The sequence below is a fragment of the Conger conger genome, chromosome 17 (genome assembly GCF_963514075.1).
Source record: "Conger conger chromosome 17, fConCon1.1, whole genome shotgun sequence".
Lineage (NCBI taxonomy): Eukaryota > Metazoa > Chordata > Actinopteri > Anguilliformes > Congridae > Conger > Conger conger.
Genome location: NC_083776.1, coordinates 3,181,239 through 3,192,525, shown reverse-complemented (window position 1 = coordinate 3,192,525; position 11,287 = coordinate 3,181,239). Strand labels below are relative to the sequence as shown.

Genomic DNA, 11,287 nt, shown 5'->3' with positions numbered 1-11,287 from the left:
CATCTAATAATGTCTGCACTAGCTAAAGTACAGCTTAAAAGGTATTACACATCCATGTATTTCGCCTGGAGTCCATTGTCTCACTGAGTCCTTAGCCAGCGCTGCAAACTTGCCTATGCACCTGGAGTCCGGGCCGTTCCAGAACTTTCCTGACACGCTGCCCTTCACGGTCCCAGGCCGAAACGCCCTGCGGACCACGTCTAGATCAGAATCACATGGCGCAACGGGGTCCAGCTTGCCAAAAAGGCAACACGCCGACGGCCAACACGAATAATCTTTGAAGAAATGGATGCATTGAAACGCTAAAGGGCTGGTAGAGAGGCGGGTCCTTTGAGAGATCGCGTCTCTCAGCACATATTTGAGAGTTTTTCGTGATTAGCTAGGATTTCGTGATTGACCGTCGCTGTCCAATGAGACGCGTACTTCGAACAACAGGGTCGGAAGCGTTCAGCGGCAAAGGCTTGCGATGTGAGTTCCGTCTCTCCTCCTTCCTTGCGGCAGACGTGTCGCCGAAACCGACCGCCCCGACCCGGTTCGGGATCAGCTCGCCCGGTACCCCGAGGCCGACCCGCGAGCGGCCGCGTGGAGGAGAAGCGTGGCCGATCCCGGGTCAGCGCCGGGGCGGGCAGAACCGGAGCCGGCTCAGCTGCAGCCCTCACAGCTGCAGGCCAGGATGTAGCGGTAGGTGGCGGTGATGCGCGTGCCCCCGGAGCAGCGCAGACGCACGGCCTTCAGCTTGGAGGTGCGCGGCCGGCAGCAGAAGCAGGTGCTCTTGAAGGGCTGCTTGAGCAGCGAGCTGAACGACACCAGCGGGTCGGAGCGCGAGGTGCGTCCGCAGTGACCCTCACAACGGGCCAGGAGCACCATCTGGGGGGAAAATCAGCATTTAATAATATTTACATGATGCTTTTTTCGTAAGAGACTTACGGTTGATTAGCCTAAAGCAATGTGGGGAGCAATGTGGGGTTAATGGTCCAATAGCTGTGCAGATCGGGAAACGCCCATCAACATTTTATAATATTTACATGATGCTTTTATCATAAGGGACTTACGGTTGATTAGCTTAAAGCAATGTGGGGAGCAATGTGGGGTTAATGGTCCAATAGCTGTGCAGATCGGGAAACGCCCATCAACATTTTATAATATTTACATCACGTTATTTAGCTATTTATCCAAAGTGACTTACAGTTGATTAGACTAAGCAGGAGACAATCCTCCCGCGGAGCAATGCAGGGTTAAGGGCCTTGCTCAAGGGCCCAACAGCTTGTACGGATCTCGTTGTGGCTACACCGGGGATTAAACCACCAACCTTGCAGGGTCCCAGTCATGTGCCTTAACCACAACGCTACAGGCCGCCCCCATATCAGAACGCATTACCATGAAGTTACAAACACACATAACTGAATACATTGCACATATATTCATGTCACTTTATCTGTGTTTTATACAAGTAATTGTCAAGGGCAGACATGTTCTTGTGCGCTGTCCAAAAACAAAAAAACAAGCAAGCAAGTGGTCTTGCTGTGGGTGCACCGAGCAGGGTAATTGCACAACAAAAAGAAAGATTCTATCGGCACACTATGAGAATAAGGGTGGGGTCTAGCAAAAATTATTTATTCATGGATTCACATGCGGATAATGCTCACGTGAACGATTGAAGTAGAAAAAATTGAAACCAAAGGAAAGATTTTAGCATGACGTTATCCTCAGAACTACAAGCTCTCCCTGGGCACTGTCAGACCGATGAGCACGAGACACAAAGGCAGAAATATCTGAGCACTGAGGTCTTCAGACACAGAACTGTTATTCTAAATCCATCTCTGACCATACACTGTAGACGCTGCACTAAGTTTTAGTCATTCTTTTAATTGAAACTTTATTTAACCAGGGTAGTCATAGAGATTGACATCTCTATTACAGGTGAGCAATAGAGAACCTACATGTCCTTGGACTGTGGGAGGAAAGCAGAGTTCCCCGGGTACCACACGCAGGGGAGAGAATATAAACTACACTCCCTGCAAACTCCATGCAGAGACTCTAACCAGTGACTTCCTTCTTGTGAGGCAACAGTTAGCATATCCACAACACCACAATTCATTCTCAGAATGACAAATTACCAGAAGAGCACACCGATTAACACCATAATAACTCATAGGAACGGGATGACATGTTTTTTATTTTATTTTTATCACTCCCAGTTCGGTAGCCATTCGTACCCTATCTATTCCCATTTCCGATTATGCTGCTCCATGTGAGCCGGCCAAACGCAGCTCCGCGGTCCTCGGAGTGCAAATGTAACTGACTGATGCCTGCGTCGAGGTCCGTTATATTAGCCGCGCGACTCCAGACAAAGAGTCCCAACAGGGCCCCGGAAAAGGAGCCTCCAAACTCCTATCTCCTCTGTAAGTGCACTCTTGTCATGCTGCCTGTCAGATGCTGGCTGTTTCTCAGCCTCCGGGCTCCAGCGGCAGAGTGGGCGGGCTGTCTGATTGAGAAGCGGGGGAAGGAACCCAGATAAGTGCTGTCCTGGAGTCCACCATGTCGGGCACTTTAACTAAAGGACAGACACTGGCAACACAACATGCGATAGAGCCTGTCCAAAAACAAAGGGACATTTTTGACTGCATGTCAAAAAGTTTATATGTAGATGTATGTATGTATGCATCTTTCAGAAATTATCTATATTTTATGAAAAATCTTGAAGAAGAATGAAACTGCTGTAACATACAAAACATTCAGCATGGAAGTAACGTGTGTAGATATGAATGCTGGAATAATTAAAACCCTTACCCATATATTACACCACTATGACATGATTCCCCGGGCGAGAACATGCATATACTATCTCCAGAAGTGAACATGTAACATTGGCTCAGGAGATGAGAGCAGTTGTCTCACTGTCGAAGAGTTGCCGGGTCGATCCCGCCCTGATACCTAACTCCCAATTGCTGACGAGCCAGTTGGTAACTTGCATGGCAGCGTGAGTGTGTGAGTGTTTGTGTGAGACGCATCAATGGTACAGTGCTATATAAATGCAGACCATTTACATGTAGAATCTCCAGGAGAGGACATGCATGGAGATGTTTGGTAGATGTGGCACCAGGCCCTTTTATAGGGCATCTGGCAGGTGTGAGGCAGCGCATGAGCCTTCATATGGAAGCCCTAAACTTTCCCGTTGACGTAGCGCCCCTTCAGGCAATTCATATTTAATGTGGATTTCTAACTGAAAACAGGAATATTAAGTTTACTTCATATTAGTATCGGGAAAAATGAAACGCTCAGTTTGAAACATGAAGTCATGCCCAGTAAATTCCAGCCAGATTGGCGAAGGCCAATCACGCTCAGGCAGTCAGCACAACCTCCCGTGATTGGGCAGGGCTGCAGACACGTGCTCGCCCCTGAAGCCGATGATGTCACCGGTCAGGTCGGCACAGAGTCGGTGGAAGACGGACGTCCCCAGCAGAACTTGACGGCGCAATGAGACAGCGTCACCCCAGCCAGCTGCAGTCCCGCCTTCCTGGGCGAGGCCAGCGCCGATTACGCGGTATCCTCCCTACGACGCTTCCAGCCAGCCACAGTTGGCACTGGCACAGTCCACGTTCAATACCAGAACCATGGGGTCCATCCATGCACTGGGACAGTGTCTTAACAGGATGAGCCAACCGGCAGTCCCCAACCAAACACTTTTGATACTTATCAAAAATAAGAAGTTGAGTTGTACCGGAAGAGCAGCTAGTTAGTAAATGGTAAATGGTTGGCATTTATATAGCGCCTTTATCCAAGGCGCTGTACACTTGATGCTTCTCTTTCACCCATTCAAACACGTACTGACACACCGACGGTGATTGGCCGCCGTGCAAGACACCAGCCAGCTCGTCAGGAGCATTTAGGCGTAAGACGTCTTGCTCAGGGACACTTCGACACACCCAAGGCGGGACACGAACCGGCAACCCTCCGAACAGCCAGACCACTGTGACACCGGCTCATGACTGCAGGCTAATTGGCTGAGAGGCTGTTAAGTTGTTATTGTGCGGTTCAGCTTGAAGCTTCATCTAAAGCATTATAAAAACTAAACAGGGCCTCAATATTTATCTTGGGTGAAAGCAGCAGCCAAATTAGCAGTTAGTTCAAACGCTTGCAGCAACGTCTTTCACAACCGGTTTGATGGAAACGTCTGCGATTTCCCAGAAGGTACTGCTCGAGTGCGTGAGGAAGCTATCGGTTACAGACACGAGCCCCTTTCACCATCCAACTCCTGTCGTTATGTTTGTTGCCGTTTGCCCTAATTGAAACAGGCTCCGTATATCTGCGTGTCGAATGTTTGGGGAAAGGGAGTCGAGTTGGGCTCAAGGGCCGCGCCAGCTCGTCATTGGGTTGATGGGGAGAGGGGTCGAAAGCAGCCCAGGAAACGTCTGCTAATCTAACGACGAGACCCAACTGGGAGAGAGGAGGATTCTGGGAAATGGGCCACCGCACCCGCACTCCCCTTGGTGGGCTGCAGGTGAATTGGGGTGAAAGTTGGGTTCCAGCTTTCACTGACACGTGCATGGGCGTAGACCCTGCAGGGGTATAGGGGGGGGGGGGCAAGCCCACTCTCCCCAACCTTTGGAAAACAACAAATGCCAACTTTCCAAATATTATCACGTTGTATTGGGTAGTACTATTCGTGTTCTCCCCAAGAAGAAATCCGACAGAAAAATGCTCTGCTTGTCGTCCCACCGAAGTTGAAACGAGATCTACCGTGTGTCCTTGGACACACGCACTCTCCTTTTAAAGCAATCGGATTCCCGCAAGGCGGAGGGAGTCAGCCAGACGCGTGCTATCGTACGGATAACGAAGGACATTAATTAGAGGGGCTGTACTACGGTGTGCCGGGCCAAAGGCATTAGGCAGGCACCTCTGCACCGAGAGGCTTGATCCGTCAGGGTGCCGTTTGGAAACAGAACGGGAGATCATGAGGTGGAACCGTGAAAGCGGTGGTCAAAACAAATAAAAACCTGACTCTGGTTTGGAAGAAACCTGCTGGACTGATAAAGGATATACACACAAATGCTCCCGGGAGGATTGGCTTGTTGCAGGGAGCAGGCTGCTCGGAGCCAGGTTGCGGGAGGATGATGTGTTGCTTCCTGGCAGGTGTGACCTCTTGCGCTGTTTGCCGTTACTCAGCGAGCCACGTGGGACCGGGTCTGAGGTTCAGAGTGAGGACATCTGCCCGGGGTCTCGCGAGGACAAAAGGACCATACAAATGTATTTCAAATAGGTTTAAAAAAAAAGACAAAAATAACTGTGCCTAATGAAGAACCCATTGCCGAAACGAACTTATTTTTTGTTTTTTGTTTAGTGAGGTAAGATGGAGAATGCTTTCTTCTGCTGATGACCACCACACGGTCCACTGGCGTTGCAATGTGCCATGAATAAGTCAACAGTAATACGCAGCACATGGAATCACAGACATGAATTTTTAGATGATTATCCAAAACATTATCCAAACATGTCAGCATAGTACCAGCAAGAGAAACTTCTCTTCAAGCTAAATTGATTAGTTCAAACTTGAGTCATGTGGTGAGTTTAGACCAGTCACAGAAAGGTATGCATTGTGTTCACAGGGAAAAAGAAAAACCTTGAATACTCTCAGAAGGAACAATGAAATATTCACAATGTTGCAATAAAATATTCCATGATGGTAAATTGCCTTTATCCAAAGTGCTGTACAATTGATGCTTCTCATTCACCCATTCATACACACACTCACACACACACACACACACACACACACACACTCACACACCAACGGCAATTGGCTGCCACGCAAGGCACCAACCAGCTTGTCAGGAGCATTCGGGGGTTAGGTGTCTTGCTCAGGGACAATTCGACAAACCCAGGGTGGGGAATCAAACCAGCAAACCCTCTGCCAAGCAAACCGCCCTTACCTCCTGAGCCAATGTTGCCCTGCTGATGATAACGTGCAGCAAGGGCAACATTTTCCCGGAGCAGGATTTTCCCAGTGGGGGATGTAGTCTTTGGAATTTGATGGCATCTTACCTTTGAGTTGCACTTGTAGATGGGATGGGTGATGGTCTCCACGAAGTGATGCCTGAGACACCTGTCTGGGTCAGAGTCCCGGAGGTAGCCGCTCTCAGCTTTACTGGTGGCCCCTTGCAGCATCGCCAGCAGGGGGCAGACGACCAACAAAAACATGGCCCCTGGCTGGCTCAGGGAGCCGGAGCTCTTCATATTGACTCCGCTCGGGTCGGACTGAAGCGGCAGAGGCTCTCTTCCACGTTACTAACAGGCAGACGCCCCCCCACCCCCACCCCCCTCCTCCCAAACTCCTCTTCACAGAAGGTGAACGTGCACAGCTCTACGCGCAGCGCCGCAGCTCATGCTGAGGAACGGGAAAGTGCTGGAGGTCCCAGCAGCAAACGCCCTCCATCTTCTCTGGTTCCCCCTGCCTCGTTCTGCCAAGGAGGAAACGAGGTGGATTAGTCGCGGTTAGCGTATCAGTAAAGTTACTCTGGAACTTTATAACCGTGGAACGTTATAATTAAATAAAGTAGGATCGGGAGTAGATAGGTCGGGCGGGGCGTTTTTTGACTGTTGCGGCCACTTCGCTGTTCTTTACCGAGGCGGGGAGGGCTGTCAGAATGAAAGAACACGGAGCAGGTGAGGCCAGGTGCAGGGCTGGAACATTCCTGAGGAGAGAGTGTGAGTGAGAGCCTGCTGTTTGGCGCGGGGCCTGAGACGCCCGTGCGTGCGCCTGCCAGTCGGTCGAGGTGACGACTCTTTTGTCTCCGACCGAGAACTCGGGGCTGGGAAGTGGCGGGCGTGTTGGCAGCCTCTCCGCAGTTAGTCTAACAATCCCAGAGGAAAACGCAATGTTTTCCTTACACAAAGGAGAAACCAAATACATTAATATATAGCCCGGAGCAAACCTTTTCCCCAGAAATATTTTTTTCATTTAAAAAAATTGGTCTCTGTACAAGTTCTCACACAACAGTAAATCAGCTGTCAGCAAGAGTATATGTGTACTATATACTATGCCTTGCTTTATTGTCCTCCTGACAATGGTAGCTGCTAAGGCTGCTTTTTTCAAGGCATAGCAGTAAAACTCACTCAGACGCAGTTGCTAATAAGCTTTCCACAGCTTAGGAAAGACAGGGCAGTTAGCCTTCATCACTAAACTCCAAATGTAACTCGACCCAAAACAATGGCTGATCTGTTTCACTGTGTATAAATGATCATTCAATGATCAACAACGTGTGATATTTACAATTTCTCTTCATTTTGTAACGATGAACTCGAATCCCCCAAAAATACATGACGTTTATTTGAAACCCGCCTCTACTGTTTTGCTTTTTTAGAAGGAATCATTTAACTTCAACATTCCTTGCCTTGTAAGTGTAAAATGTAAGTATCAATTTGCCTGTTAAAATAAATAATCCATTGACGTGAATGAGGTAGCACATTAGAGTGTTTGTACAAGCAGACAGCCTTTTCAGTGTTGCTTACGATGAGAAGAAATAAAAACGCACACGCAAGCGCGCAGAGCCCTGCCGCTAGCCGAACATCGCTGCCAGCGTCTCGCGCTGACGACAGATAATGACAAAACAAATGATAGCGTAATGAGGTTGTGTGGAGACGGTTATAATAGGGAGTTCTTTATGCACGACGCACACGGACGATCTGGGAGTTCTAGCGTCATCGCTCCAGAAATATGCTCCGATTTCAGCGCTCTGTGATTCAAACCACATAAGAGCGCACAGAACCCGTTAATTTTCGAACGACAATAAAGCCATTTTTTTGATTGGAGCAACCAGACGTCAGAATGACACTGAACACTCAGACGGCCGGCCAGAGAGCACTTGGAGCACGAGCTCTACCGATCCCACCCCTAGTAAAGAGGACTACAGCAATCATGTCGTATGCTTGTCTTGTAATACCTGTGTGTTAGATGCAGTGGATAGGTTTCTGGTTCTAATCCTGGTCGGAACCTTTCCGTATGATATCCAACAGTTAAATACGCTTTTCACCAAGAAATATATTGGCAACAAACATTGACGTCTGTCATTTAATTGAGGACTATTGTAATATCGTAAAACGGACAGGTTTTTGGAACAAGCGAAGTGAGTGAAGGTGCACTGCTCCCTTATTCGGTCGCTCGCGCCCTTGTCATTAAGATAATATCCCAGATAAGAAACTGCATTGTGAGTTAAATTCAGAAGTTCAAAGAAGTTTTGATCTTTGATTAAAACCCAACAATGTGGAAAGCAATTGACTTGTCTGACAGCCCCTGGAGAGAGAGAGAGAGAGAGAGAGAGAGAGAGAGAGAGAGAGAGAGAGAGAGAGAGAGAGAGAGAGAGAGAGAGAGAGAGAATAAGCCCGTAAAACAAGCCGTCATTTGTGCTGGACAATCGGTCACATTCCAGCGCACCTCCGGGCAGCTCTGGAGCTCGGCACGCTTCTCTCTGGTCGCTCCTGTAATAGCCATAGCGGGACAGACGCTTAACGTAAGGCCCCAGGAATGGTGCGTCCCCCCCCCCGACACAGCTATGGTGGAAACAGAGAGGGGGGTGGGGGGCTGATCGTCTCTCCCCCCACCTTCAAAAAAAAAAAAAAAAAAAAAAAAGCAGGGGAGGCTGGGAAGGGGCCTAGCCGTCTGTGTCATTAGGACTGTGAAATTCCTAAAATTCAGCAGCGGCCGCATGTCAGACCTCTGAGCCGTGCGTACGGCTCTGGTTAGGCTGCGACACTCCTCGTCTCTCTGCTCCCTGTCTAACCAAGGCCTCCATGCCGAAACCATTACTGACCACATAACACGGTGCTACAAAACACGTTATTCCACACCAAAAGTATAAACTGTGTTTGTTTGTGTGTAGTATGTGTGTGTGTGTGTGTGTGTGTGTGTGTGTGTGTGTCTATGTGTGTGTGTACTGCATATAATGGGTCAATATCTGAATTTTTCAGATAGGGAATTTGTTTATAGGATATGGTTCTCACTCTCCTTCATAACCAAACTGAATATTGTGTGACCATGACAGGATAAAGCATTGCAATGAGTAGTGACACCCATGTTTACCTGCCGTTCATGGCTAATACCTGGCAACATTTCTCACCCATGATCCAAGGGGTTTTTAACCCTTGTGTAGTCTTAACATTCTGTATACTCCCCTTGTCCTAAGGGTAAAAAATGACCCGCCTTCACTAAACCCCTAAAATAAAGCAGCCATCAAATTTCAAGTTGAAAACATATAATTTAGGGGGTTTTCTCTGCTGTTAAACATAGTGGTGGGTCATTTTTGACCCTTAAGACAACAAAAGGGTTAACTGAAATGTTTTTGCAACGTCTGACAGTGTGGATGTGATGGTTTTAAGGTGCTGACTGGTTTTTGAAACACGTGTGAACAAGCTCCTTAGGGCAGTTTACAATTCGGTTATTATCACATTTGATGGTTGGTCGCAACCACTTTTGGTTTATACTACAGCAACGGACGATTTGGCATCACAGTTGTGCTGAGACGTAACTGAGACGTAACTGACCCCATCAGTGGCCTGACTTGATGAAGACACCTGGATGTTTTGCCAAATCGTTTGGTTTTTGGGTGCGTGTAGACAACTTACTCCAGTTTCTTTCCGTTTTTTGAAACTGTGCGTGTCTGGTGGAATTTGAAGATCCCAGACAAGAAGAAGCCTGATTGACAACAAACATGGCTATTGGAGTAATGACATTACATATATCCATGTGTATGTAATAATCCAAATCCTGGCATTAACTGATTACTCCCAATAATCCGGGTATCGGTGTGCATGTAAACACCATCCAGTCTAGTGATATCCGTGAGGCCATGAAGCATCACCAAACTGCAAACGGCCTTTAAGAGTCCAGGATGGGACATCCAGTTCCCTCTGCTCCCAATTCTACACTAAGCACTTCACAACACGGCGTTCTAGAGGAAATAAAACCAGCCACTGCCTATTCGTCACTGATCTGATAAGTGCTGAGGCCAGGCGCTAGTATCCCGGCGCTGGCCTTTGTAAAGCGTACCACATGCGTTAAGGTATATATAGCCTGGGTGCGCTGACACTGTTTGGGCCAGTGGTCTTCACTCCTGGCCCTGGAGAGCCATAGGGTGTGCTGGGGTCCTCACTCCTGGTCCTGGAGAGCTGCAGGGTGTGCTGGGGTCCTCACTACTGGTCCTGGAGAGCCGCAGGGTGTGCTGGGGTCCTCACTCCTGGTCCTGGAGAGCCGCAGGGTGTGCTGGGGACCTCACTCCTGGTCCTGGAGAGCCATAGGGTGTGCTGGGGTCCTCACTCCTGGTCCTGGAGAGCCGCAGGGTGTGCTGGGGTCCTCACTCCTGGTCCTGGAGAGCTGCAGGGTGTGCTGGGGTCCTCACTCCTGGCCCTGGAGAGCCGCAGGGTGTGCTGGGGTCTTCACTCCTGGTCCTGGAGAGACGCAGGGTGTGCTGGGGTCCTCACTCCTGGTCCTGGAGAGCTGCAGGGTGTGCTGGGGTCCTCACTCCTGGTCCTGGAGAGCTGCAGGGTGTGCTGGGGTCTTCACTCCTGGCCCTGGAGAGCCGCAGGGTGTGCTGGGGTCTTCACTCCTGGTCCTGGAGAGCCGCAGGCTGTGCTGGGGTCCTCACTCCTGGTCCTGGAGAGCCGCAGGGTGTGCTGGGGTCCTCTCTCCTGGTCCTGGAGAGCCGCAGGGTGTGCTGGGGTCCTCACTCCTGGCCCTGGAGAGCCGCAGGGTGTGCTGGGGTCCTCACTCCTGGTCCTGGAGAGCCGCAGAGTGTGCTGGCTTTTGTTGTTACTTGGCACTTGACTGATCAGTTAAAGCAGTCAGTTACACAGTTAACTCACCTCACCTGGTTTCTTGGGTCTGAATTGGTTGGTGATATTAAGGCGAAAACAAAAACCAGCACAGACCCTATGGCTCTCCAGGACCAGGAGTGAGGACCCCAGCACACCCTGAGGCTCTCCAGGGCCAGGAGTGAGGACCCCAGCACACCCTGAGGCTCTCCAGGGCCAGGAGTGAGGACCCCAGCACACCCTGAGGCTCTCCAGGGCCAGGAGTGAGGACCCCAGCACACCCTGAGGCTCTCCAGGGCCAGGAGTGAGGACCCCAGCACACCCTGTGGCTCTCCAGGACCAGGAGTGAGGACCCCAGCACACCCTGAGGCTCTCCAGGGCCAGGAGTGAGGACCCCAGCACACCCTGTGGCTCTCCAGGACCAGGAGTGAGGACCCCAGCACACCCTGAGGCTCTCCAGGGCCAGGAGTGAGGACCCCAGCAC

The 11,287-nt window shown here is 49.9% G+C and overlaps 1 protein-coding gene across 1 annotated transcript; it reads right to left on the bottom strand.

Annotated features, from left to right (window-relative positions):
- Positions 1-642: 642 nt before the first annotated feature.
- On the bottom strand, positions 643-6,275 carry LOC133116191 (norrin-like). The gene is made up of 2 exons (XM_061225505.1): positions 6,043-6,275; positions 643-867 (listed from the first exon to the last, which is right to left on the bottom strand). The coding sequence occupies exons 1-2, from the start codon at positions 6,232-6,234 to the stop codon at positions 643-645; spliced, it is 417 nt and encodes a 138-aa protein (XP_061081489.1). The 5' UTR covers positions 6,235-6,275.
- Between the last annotated feature and the right edge of the window lie 5,012 nt (positions 6,276-11,287).